General features: G+C 36.9%; 1 protein-coding gene across 3 annotated transcripts in view; it reads left to right on the forward strand.

Annotated features, from left to right (window-relative positions):
- ATP6V1G3 (ATPase H+ transporting V1 subunit G3) overlaps positions 1-23,764 on the forward strand; it is a 72,148-nt gene that overhangs the window by 43,738 nt on the left and 4,646 nt on the right. For all 3 annotated transcript variants that reach the window (XM_072648289.1, XM_072648291.1, XM_072648290.1), the window contains exon 3: positions 19,157-19,257. In XM_072648289.1, the coding sequence (XP_072504390.1) occupies positions 19,157-19,257 (101 nt within the window). The remainder of the gene's footprint in view (positions 1-19,156; positions 19,258-23,764) is intronic.

The following is a 23,764-nucleotide window of genomic DNA, read 5'->3' on the forward strand; positions in this document are numbered from 1 at the left end:
GAATAATTTAAACCAACTAACTTAGGTAATTGAACTGACTGGTGAAGTGTTAAGAGCACTGAGTTAGATTCAGATGATTTAGTTTCCATGCCTCACCTTGACAGTGGTGTGAATGTGGAGAAATCACTTTACCAATGTGAGGTTCAGTGTCCTCATGGGAAAAAATGGAGACCATCATACTTTTAGTATGGAACTCAAAGAGCAGCAAAAAGAGCACTTTCAAAAATCTATAAAACTCTATATAAATGTTAGTTACTAATTAAAAAGCTAGCAGTTCTAGGTGGGTGTATATGCATACATATACATCTGCGCTAATACATATACACATATATGTATGTATAAAAATAAATCTTTAGAGCTTACAAAGGAACTTAGAGGCTATCTAATCAAAGTCTTTCATTTCACAGATGAGGAAAATGAGGTCCCGAAAATCTTTGAGGATATTGGTTTTATAAGAGTAGATACATTGCAAACCTGATTAGTCCATTAATCAGAAGAGGGACACTGACTCTCAGAGTTGGAATGGACTTCAGGAATAAACTAGTGTAACCTGTACCCAAGCAGGCATTTATCTATCTATCATCTAACTATATTATACTACCATACTATACTATACTGTACTGTGCTGTACTGTACTATATACTATACTATACTTTACTATACTAATGAGATGAGTTGTCATTTTGCCCCTGCCTGAATATTTTCAGGGAGGAAAATCCCCCAACAGGGTCCATTCCACTTTGAATCACTTTTAACTATTAGGAAGTTTTTTTCCTTGGATTGAGCCTAAATCTGCCTTTCTCCAACTTACCATAGGACAATAAGACCAAAATTCTAGAATTGGAAAGAACCTTAAAAATGATCTAATCCAACTTCCTCATTTTATATATAGGGAATTGGATTTAGTCCTCACATTAAGATCAGGGATGAAGCAAGGATGCCCATTCTCACCACTATTATTCAATATTATACTAGAAATGCTGGCTAACAATAAGAAAAGAAAAAGAAATTGGAGGAGTAAAAACAGGCAATGAGGAAACAAAAACCTCACTCTTTGAAGATGATATGATGGTATACTTATAGAAGCCTAGAGAATCAGCTAAAAAAACTAGCTGAAAGAATTAAAAACTTTAGCAAAGTTGCAGGATATAAGATGAATCTACATATCCACATGGTCATAAGGATTTCTACATACTACCAAAAAACCCAGCCATAAGACATAGAAAGAGGAATTCCTTTTAAAATAGTTGCAGATGATATAAAATACTTGGGAGTCTACTTGCCAACAGAAACCCAGGGATTATATGAACACAATTACCAAACACTTTTCACAAGATTAAACAAATGTAGAAATATTAATTGTTCATGGATAGGCTGAACCAATATAATAATATAATAAATATTATATATTTATCATATAATATATTAATAATGTAATAAAAATTTTACCAAAGTTAATTTACTTATTTAGTGCCATAGTAGTCAAATTATCAAAGAATTATTTTATAGAGTTTGGAAAAATAATAACAAAATTCATCTGGAAAAATAAAAGTTCAAGTAGATCAAGGCAATCAGTGAAAAAATGTAAAGGAAACAGATTTAGCAGTTCCAGATTACATAGTTTTAGAACCCTTTGGGCATAGTTCCAAGTTGGTCTCCAGAATGGTTGGATTAGTTCACAACAGAGCATTAGTGTCACAATTTTTCCACATCCCCTCCCGCATTTGTCATTTACCTTTACTGTCATGTTAGGCAATCTGATAGGTAGAAGGTAGTATCTCAGAATTGTTTTAATTTGTATTTCTCTAATCAGTAGTGATTTAGAACATTTTAAATTACAAAGTGATAATCCTCAAAACAATCTGGTATTGGTTAAGATATAGAGTGGTGGATCTGTGGAATAGATTAGGTACACAAGCCACCATAGTAAATGACCGTAGTAATCTAATGTTTGATAAACTCAAAGATTCAGGCTTTGGGGGTAAGAACTCACCATTTGACAAATATTGCTGAGAATACTAGAAAGCAACTTGGCAGAAACTAAGCATAGACCAACACCTCACACGGTTTGTCAAGATAAAGTTCAAATGAATAAGTAATTTAGACATAAAGGGTGACATCATAGGTAAATTAGGGTAGCATGGAAAAATGTACCTGTCAGATCTAAGGATAAGGAAAGTTTATGACCATACGAGAGATAGAGAACATAACAAGAAGAAAGATAAGATTATTTTAATATATTAAATTAAAAAGCTTTTGTACAAACAAAACAAAATAAATGCAGTCAAAACTAGAAGGAAAATAAGAAATAGGGAAAAATTAAAGCAGGTTTCTATGATAAAGACCTCATTTCTCAAAAATATAGGGAACTGAATCAAATTTATAAAATTAAAAGTTATTTCCCAGTTGATAGTCAAAGCATATGAACAGGCAGTTTTCAGAAGAAATCAAAGATATCAATAGTCACACACACACAAAAATGTTCTAAATCACTACTGATTAGAAAAATACAAATTAAAACAATTCTGAGATACTACCTTCTACCTATCAGATTGCCTAACATGACAGTAACGGTAAATGACAAATGCAGGAGGGGATGTGGAAAAATTGTGGCACTAACGCTCTGTTGTGAACTAATTGTGAACTAATACAATCGATCTGGAGACCAACTTGGAACTATGCCCAAAGGGTTCTAAATATACCCTTTGACCCAGCAATACTGCTACTAGATCTATATCCTAAAAAGATCAAAGAAAAGGGAAAAGGACCTATGTGTACAAAAAAAAGTATATTCATAGCAGCTCTTTTTGTGGCAGCAAGGAATTGAACATTGAGCAGATACCCATCAACTGAGGAATTGCTGAATAAATGGTGATATATGATTGTGATGTATTGTGCTATAAGAAATGACAAGCAGGATGGTTTCAGGAAAACCTGGGAAAATTTACATGAACTTGTGCAAACGGAAGTGAGCAGAATCAGGAATAAATAAGTTATATATTCCTCAAATTCGAAGCATTGACCACGAAAGGATGGAGAAGATCTTTTTAAACAAGCAATTTTTGTAAAAATTAAACAAAAAAACCACCTTCCCCAAATCTCCTAGGGTCTTTAGTGGTCAACCAACTCAAAACGAATCACATATTGCCCAAGAAGCCAACACAACTTCGGTGTCATTACAGAAGATTAGTGCTTAACTCAAGAGAGGTGTGGTTCCTCTGTCCAGCATTTGCAAGGCTGGTTACTGCACACCCGAGTGGCCCCATTGATTCCTACTTCATTGTAGCTAAATCTAAGACTAGAAAAATTCAGCTGACTTCTTATCTCTAGCAATCAAGGATGTGACAATCCTTTAAATAATTTCTTTGGTTTTGATCTGTGCATAAGTCTCAATTCACTTCACTGAATTGAAGGAGATTTCTGTGGATTTGCACTAATTTATTTTATTTTACCTTTATTTAGCCACTCTTTACCAAATGCCTAGAGAAGGATGACAGAGAATAAAACAACCAACAAACATGAAAATGAACATATTGTTTCAACAGCAGCAAATTTTTTCTTAGTTTATGCTGACCACAGCACTGCTTAGCAGTCTAAGGAGTTCAGAGTCCTGGCCAGAATTCAATGTGACATTTAGCAATGTGTAAAACACTAGACTACATGTTACAGTGACTTGGGCTTCCTCCTGCTTATGTCCAAATTTTGCTCTAAATATCCTTTTGTTTCATCATCTTTGTGTTATGGATCTATGGATATTTTCTCAGAAATTTTAAAAAGCTCATAATTGAAGGAAATGCTAATTTTGAGTTAGAAGTTAGTGAATATAAATATGTAATTTGTTTTTCTCGTCCAAGCTCTTGGATTCCCTGAAATGGGACTTTAAAGAGTTCTGTGTATCCCAAATTAAGAATTCCTGCCTGAAGACAATTTTCTCGCTCCTACATTTTAGTAGTATACTATAAAAAATATTACTAATTACATACATGTTTCATGCAAAAGCTTTTTGGAGGGACATTAGCAAATTTCAGTTAGTCATGATAGATGGCGGTGGTGGCTGTCAAGTTCCCCCAAAGATTTAATTCAGTTCAATGACCACCTGCTGCTACACTGTGCACTGCAGAAATAAAAATCTAAGACAAAAATAAAACAAAATAAAAAGGAAGTCCTTACTTCCCTTGAGGAGCTTATATCCTACTGCTCAAGAGTGTATAGACCTCTCTGCCTTCTCAGTTTGCAAGTGAACTAGAGTAGGTCTCCTAAGATGAAAAAACCATCATCACTATGAAGCATTCTTTGCCTTCACTCTTTCACAAACTCAAGTCTGGTGAGGAACTGATTTTGAGGGGGGACATATTCCATCCACCCAACTCTGAAATTTAAGCAGAAACCAAAAGAGTATGAACTATCCAAGATACCTTAGCAAAGTGGGGATTACTATATGGGAGAATAAGTAGGGGAATGAAGACAGAGAAAGCTGAAAAGGCTGAGAACTTGAAGCACACACCAAGGCATCTGTCCTCCCAGCTGCCACAGGCCCTTGCTATCCATTTGCCATTGCCGTTACTTATCCATACCAACTGATCCCACTATATCTCTCCAGGACCAGGTTCCTCCCCCAGATCTGTAGCTTTTCTGCTATATTTTTATTGGTTCATTTCAGTTATATCTGACTCTTCATGACCCCTTTCAGGTTTGGTTTTGTTTTTTGCAAAGATACAATCGGTTCCTTCTCCATGTCTGCCATATATTATTTTTAATGCATTTTTATTTATTTTGTTGAACATTTCCTAATTGCATGTTTAAAAAATTGTAACATTCATTTTTTTAAAATTTTGAGTTCCAAATCCTTTCCCTCCCTCCCCTCTCATACCATTTGAGAACACAAACAAAATGATATCAGTTACACATGTGAGATCATGCAAAACACATTCTGCTATATACTCTTGCCACATCCTAAAGTTCAAAGAGAGAACTATCATGAATTGTCTGCCACCTTCCACCTCGTTAGAAGATTGAGGGACTGACAAGGCTATTGTGGGAGTAAGCGAAGTCTGGGTTCCACAGATGTTGGCTAGCTATCCCCCAACATCACCACACTCATTACATCACCATTTAAATGGAACAAGGGAGGTGAAAGAGGACAGATCCCAAGGTGGGATCCCAAGGCCTCCTCATACCCCAGATAAGATATTTTATAGTCTGGCCCCACCTTATTTCCTTCACACAATGGAGTTCATGATTTCTTCCCAAACCTGAACTATCCCTACTGCTTCAGGTATCACAATTCCTAGTTCTTGCTCTGGCAAGAATACGAATTAGGCTGGAATGGGAAGTATGTAAAGAAGAATAATCAGAAATGTATGAAAAAGTAGGCTAGCGCCAGTTTGCAACAGGTTTTAAAAGTTATGGTGAGTAGTTTGCATTTTGTCCCAGAGACAATAGTGAGACATTGAAGATTCTTGAACAGATAAATGATATAGCCTGACTTGTGTTTTCAGGAGAATCTTTCAGCATCTGTGTGGGTGGAATTAGAGGAGGATACTAGAAGCAAGGAGATAAAAAAGGAAGATATTGCAATATTCTAGGCAACAACACAGAGGGCCTGAAATAAGGTGGTAGCTAAATGAATAGAGAGAATGGGATAGACCAACCAAGCAAGAAGTATTTATTAAGTATCCGTAATATTCCAGGCACTGCAATTGGTGCTGGAAGTATAAACAATCAAAATAAAAACCTAAAACAATCTTTGCCTTCAAAAAGCTTACATCGTCTAGGAAGAATTAACATTCTAGTGGACAGATGAGAAATAATGTGGAAGCAAGCTTGGCAAGGTTTGACAAGGGATTTGGATGTGAGAAATAAGGGATCTGGAAAAATGAAAGATTGCCTTGAGGCTGTACACCTAGGTTCTTAGAAGGATGGTGGTGTTCTCAGTGGAAGTGAGGAAATTGTAGAAAGGGCAGGTTTAGAGGAAAGATCATTAGCATCCTTTTGGTCAGTATCTGAATATACCGAATTTTTTGCTTTTCATGTGTATGTTTGGATTTAGGAAGACATACTCTTTTATGAAATTATATATTTTGTGGCCTTCTTAGTCATGTTCCAAATATGAATATAAACAAATATGCAGAGGGGTCTTTGATCTTACCAGCTTAGGGAACTCTAGGCATAGGAACTCCTTTCTTCCTCCTCTAAAACTCAATCTCACCTCTACATTCTCTAGATTCTTTGCCTGGTTCATTGTTGAGGGGAACCTTCATTCCCTTCCCTGCTTTCCAAAATCCCTACAAGTGTTGTCTTTCCCCTGTAGAATATAAACTCCTTGAGGTTAGTGACTATTTTATTGACTTATTTTAAAAAATCAAAACATATTAAAAAACAAAAGCTAATGAAAAAATCATTAGGATTCTCTGCACAGAATGTTTCCTCATCAATTTTTCTAATCCTTTCCCCCCGGCAAAATTACAGCAAATTGACTCTTTCTGGTTTTCCACCTTTCCACCTTAAAAATGTTATGCATTAGAACTAACAAGTAATCATTGTGCATAACATTTTTAACTTTATGGATAAAGACTATTTCTTATTCACCTTTGTTTTTTCCCTAGTATTTAACACCTTCTACCACATATTGTAGGTTTTTATTAAAAGCTTATTAAATTGAGGGCAGCTAGATGGATTGCTGGGATGGAGAGAGAGCACTGTGCTTGGAGTCAGGAAGACCCGAGTTCAAACCCCACATGAGGAATTCACTAGCTAGGTAATCTTTGGCAAGTCACCTAGCCTCTGCCTTAGTTTCCTTACCTATAAAATGGAAATAAAAATAACTCCTACCTCCTAGGTTTGTTGTGAGGATAAAGTGAGATAACATTTGTAAAGTACTTGGCACAGTGCCTGGCACATAGAATTTGCTATATGAATGTTAGCTCTGATTACTATTAATTGAATTATTGGCATAGTCACAAGTGTATTATGAACAGATTTAGGCTTCCAATGGTTATGAGTATGCCTGCATTTTAAGTTTAAATTCTAATCTCCCATGAAAAATTTTCATAAAGGAATCTCTTACATGGTAGAGTGAGATGAGCCCTAGAAGGAGTCATAAGAACCGGATTTAATCATGGACAAGACATGATGTCCACATAGAGGACAGCAGCAAAGAGTGTTCAATTAGAATCAGAGGATGGAGGAGCTTATGACCTCGTTTCCAAGCTCAGTTCTTCTATTATTACCTATGCAATCTTAGAGAAGTTGTTTACCCTCTCTAAGTCTTGGTTTTCTCATCTATAAAATGGGGAGCATGGACTTAATGACTTCAGAGATCCCTTTTAACTCAAAATTTGATCCTTATTTCAAAAATTAGAATAATATGACTATATTCTTAAAATAGATTTTAAAGACAACTTTTGGGTTTTTGTCATATTACCAACAATTTACCAGTATCCTTCCCTAATTCTCTAGAGAGCCATTTCATGAATCAATTTTTTTTGAGGCAATCAGGGTTAAATGGCTTGTCTAGAGCCATACAGTTTCTAAATATCTGAGGGCACATTTGAACTCAGATTCTCCTGACTCTAGGGCCAGGGATCTACCCATCGCTCCACCTAGATGCCCCCATGACAAAAATTTTTTTAAAAGAAAAGAAGTCAGGTTAGTAAAACTGATGAATACAAAGAAAAAGTCTTAAAACATATGCAATATACCACATCCACTGAACTCCTACTTCTATAAAGGCATGGGATGGCAGTCTTCTCATATCTCTCCTTTGGAGCAACACTTTGTAATTTTGCTAATATTCACTATACTCACTAGTGACTGTTTTGTGGTTGTCCTTAAGTAAAGTATGACCTCATGATTCCTACCTACTGCATTGAGCTGTTATGAAACTATAATATATGTAAAATTTCTGAATAAACTCTATTATTAGTGTTATTTTTTTCATTGAGAAGATGATACCTCTCCAATAGAAAGGAGCATTCCCCAAAGCTCTCACAGGTACTTAAAACAGCTTACCACCACACTCCACACCTCCCCATGCTTTACAAGGACAGCTGAGAAACTACAGGGTAGGCTCATAGCTTTCCTGGTTGGCTTCTCTGCTGTTGCTTCCAAGGCAATGACATCCGTGTTCAAATTTGGAGACCTGATTTCACAGACAGAGCCACAAGAAATAGGTTAATGTAAGCAAACCCCATTGATTCATTTTTATTTTCATCTAGTGAAACAGTGGGTACCAGAGGTAGTTCCTCCCATGGAATGTAATCAGTGTCAACATAGGCAGTGTTACATACAGTGGCAGCTGCTGTGTCAGTCCAGAAAATTACTGAGCCAGCAACTCTTTCCCTATAACTTGCCCACTTAATGGAATAGGGAGCAGCAGGTACCTGGTGTGATGATAGTGGATATCACAGACACACTGAGAAACTGTCACTGGGAGAAGAATCTCATAGATGGCATGCTGTAAGAAGCCCTTGACTTTGGTCTGGGGTGGAGCATACATTACCTTTTCCAAAATCTTTCTTTGCCATAGCATTTTTATTTTCAAACCTACAAATCCAACATCTTTACATTGGAAAAGAGAGGGAAGATATGTACAATTTTGATAGTAACATATTTTTTCTCACTATTTTAAATTATATTATTCTATGCAATCATTTTCAATGAATTGAATGTCTATTAGACAGATGCAAGGCACATTTTAGGAGCTGTAAGGCATACAATGATAAATAAGAATGGTTGAAATTTACTTAGTGTATTAAAATCTGAGCAGCACCTTACATCCACTAACTCATGTGGTTTCAAAGATGCTCCCTGCCCTCAAAGAGCTTACAAATCTAGTCAGTAGAGAGATGACAAGTAGACCAATAACTATTAAGCAAGGTAGAATATGATATAAGCTGTAAGAGAGACACAAGCAGAATGCTATTGGGGTTCAGAAAAGGGAGAGAGCATATCTGGTTGGAGATAGTAATAGCACTTAAGGTTTAAAGAGTTGTTTACAAATATCTCATTTTATCCTCACAACAAGCCTGGGAAGTAACTACTATTGACAGTCATTTTACAAATGAGGAAACTGAGACAGACTACATGACTTACCCTGGGTCACAAAGCTAACAAATGTCTGAGGCTGGATTTGGAGTCAGGTCTTCCCCATTTCAAGCCAAATGTTCTAACCACTTTGCCACTTAATGAATAACAAATGAGTAACAATTCAGCACAAATTTTTCAAGCACTACTGTGTTCCAGACATGCTGGAGTAAGTGCATAAAAAGTACACAAAGACAAAAAAACAGTAGCTGTCTTTATGGAACATACATTCTTTTAGGTGAAAACAATCTGTACATTAAAAAAAAAAATACAAGGTCCAAGCAGTTGGGAGGGATTAGGAAAGGCTTGTAGGTGGCATCTGAATTGAGCCTTGAAGGAAAGCAGGGATTCAATGAGTCAGAATTGAAGAGGGAGTTCATTTCAGGCAGGAGTGGTTACTTGTGCAAAGGCATGGATGTAGGAGATTGAAAGTCCTGTCTAAGGAACACCAAGCAAACTAGATTGGTTGGAATATAAAATACAAGAAGACTAATAGGTAGTATGCTAAGAAAGGTAGAGCCTACAACTTCATGAAGCGCATTAAATGACAATGTTTATATTTTAGCTTAGAGTAAGAGAGAGAGTCTAGAACAGGGGAGTGGGATGGGCAGACCGGTGCCTTAGGACTATCCATCTGAGAAGAGAGAGATTAGATGCATGAAGACCAATTAGAGGTATTATAATGATCCAGGAAAGAGGTGATGAGTGCTGAATGGTGCTGAACGTTGGAGAGAGGGAGGGGAAAGGGAAAAGGAATTGATATGGCATATGTTGTGAATGTAGAATTGACAAGACCCAGCAACTTGATTGGGTTTGAGTTGTAACAGGTACTCCAATAGAAAGGAGGTTTGGGGGGCCCATCCGTCACAATTAGGGAATCAATCAACAAGCATTTATTAAACACTAAGTAATTCTACGTAACATAAGATTTGAATGAAAATATGTTTTATCTATCATATGCATACATACATATATTTATATCTATCTACATATACATGTGTATATATATGTGTGTATATGTATGTGTATATATATTTCTATATATAAATACAAAATACTATTAATTATTATTTCATCAGCATGGACACTCTCTCCACTATGTAATTTTCACCCCTTCAAGTCTTAGTAGATTCCACAAGTTGCTGTAGTTAAAAAAAAGTCATCAATTTTTTCAATGTTCATTGTGGTTCTGATATCGTTTTTAAATTAGCGAGGCAGGTCCTTGAACAACAGAAATAATTCCTCACTCAAAGTCTTTCTTGCTTGGTCAGGCTTGCCAGAGCTTGGACTCTGGTGGAACAGCTACTAGAACTCTGCATACTCTCTGTGCCAAAGATGGGGTACCTGTAGCTTTGGGGCCACCTGTGAAGTTTGGATTCAGTCAAAGGGTCATGCTTAAGGATCTAGAGGATTGAGACCACAGGTTCCCTACCTCTGCATTTATGCCATAATGAGTTATTAGATGTTCAAGTATAAACCATTTTGTAATAACCTCTAAATCTTCAAATTAACATTTAAGAAATTCACCCATATGAAAATTCTAACTATATATATGAATATAAAATTATCTGTTTTATCTAATTTTACTCAAATTCATCCTTCAGCAAATTCAATAAAGTACCTGTGTTTTTCTATATGGTTCCTACATGCATCACTACTTAATTTGAACATTCCCAATCCAAACATACCTTCTGGGGATCAGCTCTTAAAAATGTTTCCTGACAAGTCAAAATTTCAGGGGCCATAAAATTTCAGAACTTGTTTCCTGAAATTTAAAAAAAAGCACATGAACATTTATTTCAGTAACAAAATTCTCTACATACACCTATAAAATAAGAAACTCCTTCTTTTTATGCTTCAGACATGGTTCTTACATTAAGATATATATATATAGTATTCAGTAGAGGAAAATGTGTATAGGTAACATGGCTTCAGGTTGTCATTCACTTGAATTTCTCATTATCCCCACACCTTGCTGTCCCTACAAAATTTAAGTTCTTAGTACAGGATTATAGATTCTTCAATATTTCAAACTTCAAAATATCAGTGATTTCATCAGTGTTGGTGCTCTTTCTCTCTATATGTATTGAAATCCCTCTATTTCTTTGTAATGAGATTTGTGGGTTCCAGTGTAACCACCACCACCCCTCTCTTACCCCATTATCACTTGTTTGTTAACTTTCTTATGATGAGCTTTAGTGCACTTAGCTAGGTGGATCGTCTGACAAAAATCACTGCTCCATCATCCCCAAACTGTTCTGACTTGATAGAATCTGTTAGAATAGCTGTTTATCCAATATGCCATACTGCCTCTATTATAAACATGTATACAGGTCATTATCCTCTTCATTTTCCTAGGAAACCTGAGATAGATTAAATGATTTGCCAAAGGGCTTACTGGTAAACTATTAAATGGAGTCAGAATCAGAATCCAGGGCTATGGATTCCTAAGGCTTGTATTTTTAAAATTCATTGTAATAAACCTGCCCCCCTCCCCAGTTGGTGAACACTCTTGGGAACACTCCTCTCTTAGGGCCTACCAACCTGGAAAGTTTACAACCTTTCCAGGAAAGGTTACTAACTCAGGGCAGATTGCATAACTATCATCTAAGAACAAACCTTTATCTCCAGAATGTAGGGGAATTCAATGAGGCTTATCCAGTTTGCAAACAATAGAGAGACACTTTGAACATTTACAGAATGTTGGGTGACTACAATGTCCTATCTGTTCTACTTATACTGATTATCTGCTGGTTTGGTGACATGTCATATCTAATAAACTTCTGCCTTCACTTTGGGAAAAAAATCCTAGAAATTCAGTCTTTCACTTCTCTCATGTCCCAAATAATATACCATATGGAAGAATTCTTGCCCTTATCAATCTATTTAAAATATAGAGCTGATGGATTCAAACAGTAACCTGACCTCAAAAATATTAGTGTAGAGTCTAGGAGTGCCCTACCCTTAACACTCAGAGTAGGTCCCCCAGGGAACAACAGGTCAAGGACCTCCCAGAGGGGCTACTTTGTCTAAAATCTCACGAGGTCCAAATGATGTGTTCATCTTTAATAGTCAACTAGAGGACCCAATTAATCCAAACAAAGATTTAACAAATGATATAGAAGGAAAAGTAACAACAAAATATTTCTCTAATAAACATGGGATATATTATTCTACAAATTCACACACAGGTTGGAAACATATGGGGTCAGAGGACACAATGGAGAGAAACACATTTAATGAGACATAGGACCAGGCACACATATGTAGGGAGAATGAGTGACCAGGGTACATACATGGATATGCACATATACAGGAAATGTGCATGGCCAGGACGTACATATATGAAGGGACAATTAACATCTTCAATGGTGCAGAGCTACTGATGTCTTCTAATAATACCCATCTTGTCTCCCCTGTGGTATTGTGTTCTTCAGTTGCTAGATCTCATAGTGGGTATTGGACATTAATGCTCTGCTGCAGTCTTTCCTAGACATTGCTGCACCAAATGCTGTTTAACTGAATTCTTGCCTCCTGAATGCTGCTTACTGGACACATCGTCTCCATCTGGCTAGGCTGGTTTGTTGATGCTTCTGGTCTACATGAGTTCTTTGGCTAGCTTTTCAGGGGAAAAATGGATATTGAAGTATTCTATCAGCTAAAATAAAACCCTTGAACTTTCCCCCAACTCTTTTAGAAAAGGCAGAATCTCTTTCCTAGAAACCAGCAACAAAAAAAAAAAAAGAAAGAAAGAAAGAAAATCCCTTGGGAGTTCTGATTTCTTCTTCTCTCAGAATCTCGGCTACACATCTCATCAGGAGAGTCTTAGCTTTAGGTGAAAAGCTCTTAAAAACAAATAGCTTGGTCCTCCCAGTTAAAAAATGCCTTTCAGATTAATCTTTTTTTTGGACTCCCCTCCCTGCATTCAGAGACCTCATCCTAGCTTATGGTGAACATGTTCAACAAAATATGTTCACATTTTCAGTCTCTGAAGGTTAAGCTATAAGTCAGGGAATGATTATTTGTGTAACTACTATCAAACATCACTAGGGTTCAATGTTTCTGAATTTTTGAATCCTAAGTTTCTTCTATTCTACCATATAAATAAGAGATTGAGTAAAAGGTACTGAAACAAGCTAAGCCCAGGGGGTAAGATCACACAGCCAACTCTACTTGACTAACCACATTCCTTACTTGTCACATGGAGATACAGACAATACCAAAACTTTTTTCAGGGCTTTGAGGTATATCATCAGGAATTATTAAAGCTTATTTAGAGCCATGGTAGCATATAATCTGCTTTTAAAATAATGTGTGTATGTATGTTTTCATACATACATACGCACACATATATACAAGTTATATTACTGTAACCCTCCCCAACCTCTGTCACAGACAAATCTCATATAACAAACTTTATATATAAACAGAAAAGAAGAAAAAAATCAGTAAAATCAACCAATATATTGAAAAAATCTGAAAATACATGCAATGTTCCACATTTGTGAACCTTCCATCTTCTCATTGTCTTCTCATATCACTCCTTTGTGACCATGCTTATTCTTTAATTTTCAACATTTATTTTTGCTTGTTTTGTGGTTATTCTTTCTGGCTTGTTGCAGTCATTATGTAGAATGTTTTCTTAGCTCTGCTAATTTCATTCTACACCAGATCATATGACACTCTCCATGCTTCTCCATGTTCATCGTCTTTGTTGTTTCTTATAACATAGTAGTATTCTGTTACATTTATGTACCACCACTCTTTCAGCCATTCCAGAATCAATGGACTTTTACTCTATTTCTGATTTGATTGTAATTCTCTGTTTCTAAATCTTAAAAGATGGAAAGGGTTGCAGAGGTAATACACCAATTAGTCACTGAAGTATGTGCAGCATCCTTGAGGATAAGCTAGGAAGACTTCAACTCAAGTACTCAAGTGAAAAGGAATTCTTGGTCTTCCTAGGTAGTCTTAGTGTTCTTTTAGACAGTTACAATTCTTAGGTATTTCTTTAGCATCAGCTGAAATCTACCTCCTTGTAACTTCTACTTATTGTCCTACTTGTACCCTCCAGGGCTGAGTGAGAACTTCTTGAGGGCTATGTGCTGCAGAGAAAAGAGCAGTAGGCAAAAGACAGGAGACCTGGGTTCTAGTTCTATGTTTCTATATCTTTGTGACATTTTGCCATACCCCAAATATGTTGTTTCATACTTTCAGGATCTAGGCACTGGACATTAGAAGGCCTGGTGGGTTCAACCTTATTAAAAATAAACACATGATTTTGCTCAAGAAAGGTAAGTTGATGGAGAATATCACTATTTGAGAAATGTTTATTTCAGTACAAAAATGCAAATACGTTAGAAAACAACTGTATAATGAAAATGAAATTCTTACCTATATCCCTAAAGACATGAGATATACAAGTGTTCCTCCAAAAAGAATATGAGGTGGATTATTAATCAATACTTATCCTAAATACTTAGTTAATGCCTCTTTACTGATTAGGCCCAAAAAAGTCTTTGCATGAGGTTGATAATGATGAAAGTGAGGGTAAAACTAAAGCCTGCTGATCTATCTACCAGAAAAGAAAGCTTAAAAAGAATGTACGAAGCAAGTATCTTCATCTCAATGGGAAAGTAGAGAAAAGGGAAGGAAGGCAGAGGCAGGAAGAGATAGAAGCATGGAGCTATGGTGGGAGGGAAGCAGACAAACAGGAAGGAAGACAGGGAAGCAGGGGAAGAAGAAAGGAAAATGAAGGAGGGAAGAAGGAAGGAAAAAACGAAGGAAGGAGAAATAGGAAAGGGAAGAAAACAAGCATCTCTGACTCCACTCTCAACCAAGAGAGTGTCCCAAGAATTCTGTCCTAACAACCAAATAGAAAGAGAGGTCAAAGGAAAGAGAGCTCAGAAGGCTTGTGCCCTGAAGCTGTTACAGATTTGAAAAGATTGATAGCAGCGATATTACTCCTGAACAGTACGATACAAAGCAATCTAAGCATTATTAGCATTCATAGAAATACTGATATTCTCTATTCATTATTCAAGGAATAGAGTTTTGGGGCTTAGAAATTATTTAGTGATTCACCTATCAGATTGGCTAGCATCACAAAATAGGAAAATGATAAATGTTGGAAAAGATGTGGGGGAGGCAGAACACTAATTCATTGTTGGTGGAGCTGTGAGCTGATCCAATCATTCTGGAGAACAATTTGGAACTATGCCCAAAGAGCTATGTTGGGGGTGTAAGCTCAGTTCCATGTGGACAGTCTCGGGCGGGTAAAGGTGAGAACTTCTAAACCTTAGAGTTCTCATGAGGCCCCCCAGGGAACAGCAGGGAATTGAGGTGTGAGACCGAGCTATCTCGTGCATTTCCGCCTCTTCCTGTGAGAAAAGTACTGGGAGAGGGCATCCCTGCCCTCGAGATTGGCCCAGATCTGAGCACACCTATTGTTATCTAACAGGCATGGTATTCAGGTGCAAACTATGTGGCAGGAGAGCTTAAGTAGGGTCAGGAAAGCCTGAAGGCGCTCTTAGCGCTGAGGGGCCCTTAGAGGACAGAAGGCCCCTCTTCCCTCTCTCCTCTCTCCTTTCTTCCCTCTCCCCTCTCTCCCCACTTCCACTTCTGCTTTCATTCTCTTACTGTAAGATCTTTGCCTCCTTGGGAGATTCCCCTCTCTCCTAAGGAAGAATTCCCCCTGCACATGTAACCAAGACCCTGAATAAAGCCTAACCCTTGTTCGACTCTGGAAAGTCTCTTCTCTCATACGTTTATCCGGTTTGGCCAGCCGAAGACCTGCGATAGGTAAGGTAAGACTCGGGTAGCCCTCAGGCCTCTAGGCCTGGCAGGGCTACAAAAATGTGCATTCCCTTTGACCCAGAAATACTGCTTCTAGGGCTGTATTCCAAAGTGATCATAAAAAATGGGGAAAGGACCCACATGTACAAAACTATTCATAGCATCTCTTTTTGTGGTGGCCAAGAACTGGAAATTGAGGGGATACCCATCCATTGGGGAATGACTGAACAAGTTGTGGTGTATGAATGTAATGGAATACTATTGTGCTATGACAAATGATGAACAGGTGGACTTCAGAAAAACCTGGAAAGACTTATATGAACAGATGCTGAGTACTAAGTGAGCAGAACCAAGAGAACATTATACACAGTTACAGCCACGGTGTGAGAGGACTGATTTTGATAGACTTAGTCCTTCACAGCAATGCAAGAACCTAAAACATTTCCAAAGGATTCATGATGCAAAATGCTATCCACATCCAGAAAAAGAACTGTGTAATCAGAATGCAGAATGAAGCAGATTATTTTCTCCATTGTTATGTTTTATTTTGCTTTTCTCCTGGTTTCTCCCATTCATTTAAATTTTTCTATGCAACATGACTAATATGAAAATGTGTTTAATGGGAAAAAAAATTATTCAGTGATTAACAAAACATTCCACCTGAAGTAAGAACAAGTATTAGTTATCTACTCCTACAAAATTATAGATTTATTTAAAAATAACATTCTCTGAAAGAGTTACATTTCCTGGTTTTATAGTTATATAAGAGGCATCATGACATACTAGACAACATGATGGGCTTGGAATAAAAAAAAAAACCTGAATTCAAATCTTGCTAATTTATGCGATGGTTGATAACTTACACAAGTTTCTTAACATTTTGTATTCCTCACTCAACTTGCTAGTACTCATCTACTATGTAATGTCTGGGTTGTGTAATAGGATCATTTGCTACTAGTGTTCTTATCTCCAGTAACTTGGGTTAGGCTAATTTTGTCCCTTGACACGGCTTCCAGGTAGCCTTTCATTTTAATGACATGACTTCATGGTCACTTAAAGTATTTAAAAAAAAAAAGACCCACCTATGTGGATCTGGGGCCCTTCAGACTTGGTAGATGTCCCAAGACTGTGCAAGTCACCACAGGCTACAAATGTATTTCCATATGAACACGAAGGGGCCACCACTAGCCAAGCAAATGCTGGAGTATCTTTATTGAATATCCTTTCTGTGCTATGGCTAAGTAAACTTCCCTTTACTAACTGTTGAATGACCTATAAGTATCTCATTTTGTTCTCAAATCAAACCTGAATTAACACCATACAGATCTGATTCAGGCTTGCCTCGTCTAGATGGCAACCTGTGTTACTAAAGGTAGTTTCCCACACTGACAAGGTCGCAGAACCTTTGTACACATCAAGTCATTAGCTTATGCTGTAACATCATTGTGGCTGAGCAGCATGATTTAGTAGAACATTGTTTTGTGTGATCCTGGGCAAGTTGCTTAACCTCTCTGTGTATCAGTTTCCTAATTTGTCAAGTTGAAATAATATCACTTGCACTCCATACTTGAAGTATTGTTGAGAAGAAAGCACACTGTAAACCTTCAGGCAATGTAGGAATATGAGTAACCACCACTATTAAAACAAACTAATTTAACTTAAGTCTACCCAACAGACCATATTGGAGAAAAGGAGTAAAGATGCATTATTCAATGTCTTGAACAAGGGAGGAGAATAAATATTACCTGGATAAAATATTTGGGATATAAAAGACAAGAATAAGAATCAGAATATGGTGCAGAGTTTCTTGAAAAGTTTAATCTTAGCAATGACTAAGGAGTTTGGCAGTGTTACCGTTGAACTCCTGGGGCTAGAGGTGGGAAGGTTTTACCTTTTGTTTGGTTCTCTTACATACAGAGCCAATTCCAGTAGTCTAAGACATTAATTTCAGGTTTTAACCAGTGCTACCCAAAGCATTACTTTTGTACTAAAACTTTACAGTACCGTCTGCCAGTCTTTGGATTTAATACTTATACCCTTGGCCTTAATAAAAGTGAGGGTCCATTTAACTGAATCTCTTTGCTATTAAAAAAAAATTGGTTTTACAATCCCTTTCAAGTCTCCCTATAGAAAGTTAGTATACAAAACCTGCTTTGATGTGCTCTTAATCTTAATCACTCATTCCACAGGCAGAAAAATGTTAAGGGAAAAATCCCAATAAAATGCAAAAACAAAAATGTAAGCCAGTTTGGTAGAGTCTGACTTGCAGGTTTGTAGGGACTTGGCTGGCTGCCAGTGTTAAATAGAATCCAGTTGGTGGGGACAACAGGGTTCCTGGCAGCAAATCAGTACCGAAAATCTGACCAAATAATGTCTTTTCCAACCAATGACAGCTAAAATCTGTTCTCTGGCTGTTATTGCTGTGAAGAAAAGAGACAGCTATTTTACTTAAACATGAAAGTGCAATAGAAAATTGTTATTTCTATTACATTAAAGAAATCCAATGGAAAATGTTTCAGAATCTGGGTAACTATATTTGGTTTCTTTTGCAAGCATCCAATAATTCTGTAATGTGGTTCTAGTGATTGTCACCTTGAAAATAACCTGACTTCCTCCTTCTGGTGTGTTATGTGTATGTATGTATGTGTGTGTATATACACACAAACATATATGTGTGTGTGTATAATAGGTAACATTTATGCATTGCTTACTATGTACCTGGCTAATTATTATCTCATTTAGTCCTCACAACAACCTGGAGAAATAGGTGCTATTATTATCCTCATTTTACAGATGAAGAAACTGAGACAAGCAGAGGTAAAGTAACTTGCCCAGTCCCAGAGCCAATAAATGCCCAAGACTGGATTTGAACTCAAGTCTTGCTGATTCAAGTCTGGTGCTCTATCCATCATGCACTTAGCTGTATATGCATATGTATGTAAGTATGTATATACATATGTATTCATGGACATACACATACATACATGTATGCATAGCTATATATGGTATATACATACATATGTGTATGCATACATACATGCATATATATTCTATCGAATCATAGGCTCATCGGCTTAAAAATAAAAGGGACTTTAGATAACATACAGTCCAATAGGCTCAATTTAGAAGCAAGGAAACTGAAGCCCAAAGAACCAAAAGGTCACATAAGATTAGAAGTAGCAGATCCCAAATTTGAACTACAGTCTCCTAACTCCAAATATCCATTTCAAAGAGACCTCATTTTCTATTTACCTCAGACACTTCTTTTAAATTTCAGGAAAAGGTAAAAGGCTAAAACAAGCAAAAGAAGAAGCAATGGCTGAAATAGATCAGTATAGGATGCAGAAAGAAAAGGAATTTCGAGAAAAACAATCATTGGTAAGTACGAATGTCAATTAATTATTTATACAACATTTTAAGCAGAATCCCATGGGAGACGGTTTGACATACTGAAAAGAACATTGAAGAGGATGGACGAAGACGAGGATTCTAGAGTTGGTTTTGATATTCAACTATCTGGGCAACTTGACTCTTAGTTTCAATTTCTTCATTGATAGAATGAAGGGGTTGGAGATGACTACTCAAGACAATCAATTCAACTAAATTCAACATTGATTTAAGTGCCTACTCTATATAGAACACAGCCTGTATTTATTCCAGCAGCGAGAGAAGGCATATGTGTAGATCAACTAGACTGGGACAACAATGTGACATAGTGGACATACAGCTGACCCTGGAATCAGGAAGACCTGAGTTCAAATTTGACCTTGAATGCTAACAAGCTATGTGACCTTGACTTGACTTCTGTCTCCCTCAGTTTCTGTATCTGTGAAATGTGGATAATAATAGCACCTACCTCCCAGGGTTGCTATGAGGCTCAGATGAGATGACAATTGTAAAGCGCTTAGCACAGTATCTGGTGTATACAGTTATGTAAATGCCAGCTAGTAGTAGTAATAGTAGTAGTAGCAGCAGCAACAGCAGCAGCAGCAGTAATACTGCATACGAAAGGAATACAATGAAAGACGATCCACCAGATGTTTTGGGAAAGGGAATTTCCTTACTGGAATTTCCCTACACCAATGAAACACCACTACACTTAGATAATCATTCATTCTACCATTTTTTTCTTCTTCCAGTTTTTTTAAGGGTTTTCCCATGGATGTTTCTTTATAAAAAAATCTTCATTCTCTCTAAGTCTGAGTGGTTGGCAGAAGTGACATTCCTTCTACAGATGAGAGAATAACCTCTGTACATGTTAAAATGGAAAAGAATCAATTTATAAAATAAGTTTCTTATATATTCTTGCGTATGTACCAATCAAAGAGCTCCCTTGGATGACAGGAAATACAGTAATGACAAAGCAGAAATATAGGTATAGTCTACCTTCTGTTGTCACTTGATTCCCCCCTTCCCCCAAACCACTGAGAAGCCAAACAACACTAAAGGAAGCAGTCAGCTCCACAGGAATATTCTATAAACATATCAACATAATGAAGGGGATTTTGTAGCAAATAGTGTAATGAAGCTTGATTACAATGTGCTAATGATGGCTGGGGAAACCGTATTCTTGGGATCCAAAGTCTATACATGCAGTACCTAGTCTGAGGGTGTGGAAAGGCCATCTGATGTCTTCCTAATCTGGCACTAAACTACCTTTGATTTAATTGTATTTATCTATTTATTTTATGTACATACTGTTTCCACCATTATCATGTAAGCTCCTTATAGGTAGGGATTGTTGCCTTAATTATATTTGCATCAGTAGGTTCTAGCACAGCACCCACCAAAGAGTTGGTGCTTAATAAATTCTAACTGATCGATGAGTTTCTTTTAGGTATGTGTTGTAGAAACCAAGAAAATACTTTCATTCTCTGACATCTTCTAGGGATTCCCTTATGATTTTTGTTTTTGTGAATATTATTTTGGTGTAAAAGCAGGATCATAGAGGGTGCTCATAGGCTGTAAAACCTCCTCCCAAGCCCTTCATAATAATATATTAATTAATTAAATTAATTAATCAATATTAATCAATAATATATTAATATGTTAATTAAATTAATTAATCAATATTAATCAATAATATATTAACATGTTAATTAAATTAATTAATCGATATTAATCAATAATATATTAATATGTTAATTAATTAATAACATTATATTAATATAACATATTAATAATAGCTAACATTTAGATAGTGCCTACTACATGCCAGGCACTATGCTAAGTGCTGTACAAATTATTATCTCATTTGATCCTCACAACAATCCTGGGAGATAGATGCTATTATTATTCCCGTTTTACAAAAGGGAAAATTAAGGCAAGGGGGTTGGCCAACGTCACAAAACTAGTAAGTGTCTGAGGCCAGAATTGAATTCAGATCTTCCTGACTGCTAGCCCAGAGCTCTGTGAATGATGGCACCACCTAGCTGTTTAAGGCACAGAAATGGTTAAAGGACTTGCTCAGGATCACACAACTAGTACATTTCTAAGGATGGATTTGAACCCAAATCTTGCTGACTTGAAGTCCAGTGCTCTATCCACTATGCCACATTGTATCTCCTTTTCTTTCTTTCATAAGAACTAAAAGGTCTACTTTTACAAGAAAGAAGCTACTTATCAGAAATCACATGATTATTTTTTATAAATAAAATTATTATCCCTTACTATATCAATAAAAATAAAATTGCAAAAAAGTGTGTAATGCATGTTGAATTTGGAGACCAAGGGCCTGGATTCAAGTTCTAAATCTGCCATTTACTACCTGTAAAGTTACTTGTTTATCTGGCAAGTTACTTTATTTTTCTGGGTCTCAGCTTCTCATCTCTCAAATGAGAGGGTTGAACTAGATGCCTACTAAATTCTCTTACATATATCCATGCTCTATGATTGCCTCCTAGCTTCCTTGACTTCCTCCAAGTCTTAGCTAAATTTCCACCTTATGCAAGAAGCCTTTCCCAGTCCTCCTTAATCTTATTGCCTTCCTTCTGAGATTACTCCCAATTTCTCTTGACTAGATAAATATATAGTTGCTTGTGTGTTGTCTCCTCCATTAGACTGTGAACCTCAAGAGCAGGTACTATTTCTTTTTTGCCCTTTTTTTGTATCCCTAGTATGTAACACAGTGTGTGGCACATAGTACATACCTACTAAATGTTAATCAACTGATTGAGTATGATTACTTGGAGAGGAAGATGGGGAGGGGAGGGAAGAGAGAGGGAGAGAGAGACAGACAGAGGAAGAGAGACAGAGATGGATAGATAGATAATTAAATGCTGACTATGTACCAAGTAAGTATTTAGCACTGAATATGCAAATAGAAGCAAATAAGACAATCTTTGCCTTCAGTGATTTTACATTCTCATAGGATGAAGAAAACACATGAAGAGGAACCAGAATGCATGGGTGGGATGGAATTGGGGGGTGATATGCATCTGGAAGTATTGATCAGAAGGTGATACAGAGGCCTGTTTCCAGACAAGAAGATATGAAAGCTCACTTATTGGAGCCCAACATGGTTCCCAGGGCAGAGTGAAAGGTTCGGGCCCAGGGAGGGGGTGGGGGGTAGGGGGAGCAGGGGAAGAGGAAGGGAGGAAGGGAACCTAGGGAAGGAAGAAAAAACGTGAGATTGTGGTGACTGGGAAATGCTTTCCAAACTAACAGACTTTCCTGTAATAACTCCTTTCTGAGAAACAGGACATAGTAAAGATCTATTTTTAATCAAGGAGTATCTATCAGGCAGAATCATGTGTCTTGGGAAATATTTCTTCCCTGACCAATTCCTGACCAATGTAGCTATGATAAACCCATGAGACAAGAGTACCTGGGAACACAGTCTTCTCAATTATAACCACCTTTGGCTACTTTATTGGAAAAGAAAAAGAAAAAGAAAGTTTTGTTGTCTTTTTTTCGGTATCAAAAAACGAAACAAAAACACCCAGCACCAAAGCTATCCTAACACTGCATGTAGTGGGATTGTGGGGATGCAGAATCTCTTAATATGCAATAGCTAAGAAGGTTCCTCCCTAGGAGTTGTATAAGATGTAAATCTAGTTCAGGAAATTAACCATCAGCATTGAACTTGAATAAAAACTCATCATTTTCGCAATTCAAGCCTAAGCCAATTTCACAGCTGGCTGATCAAACTGTGCTCATAGAGAAAGGCCAGAGTGCATGGAGGCTGCTCTGCTGAAGATTTATTATAAAAACTATCTCAGCACTTCTACTCTTGGTGTGACCTCACAGTATTCGTTGTATTGTTATCCTAGGCAAGATTTCTCATGATTAACCTAAGCCTAGGGTCAAGCAGGAAGAGCTGCTTAGAGTCTGAAGAAGAAAGAGTCTTTGAGGCAATCATATTGAGTTCCATGTGATGTTCCCAAAATATATACAAAGTCATTTATGGTTCCACATCCATCATAATCCATTCAACTTAACATTCTGTATGTAGCGTCTCTAAAGGATGTGATTATCTTCATTGCAATAAACCACCTCGAAGTATCATCAACAAATGTTTTTTAAAACAACAAAAATGGAATAGTGAGTGTAAAGATCACTATCTAAAGGTTACTGAAATAACAATAGCATATGTATAGAGAGATGTAGTTAAATAGAGATGATAGATGATACATAAACATATGTGTATATATGTGTGTGTTTATTCAGTTTAGTCTTTTTTTCAGTTGTGTCCAACTCATCATGATTCCATTTGGGGTTTTCTTGGCAAAAAGTGATTTGTCATTTCCTTGATGAGGAAACAGAGGCAAACAGGATTAAGTGACTTACCTAGGGTCACACAGCTACAAAGTATCTGAGGCCATATTGGAACCCACAAAGATGAGTCTTCTTGACTCCAGGTCCAGCACTCTATCCACTACATCAC

Source organism: Notamacropus eugenii, chromosome 2 (genome assembly GCF_028372415.1).
Source record: "Notamacropus eugenii isolate mMacEug1 chromosome 2, mMacEug1.pri_v2, whole genome shotgun sequence".
In the NCBI taxonomy this organism is placed as follows: Eukaryota; Metazoa; Chordata; class Mammalia; order Diprotodontia; family Macropodidae; genus Notamacropus; species Notamacropus eugenii.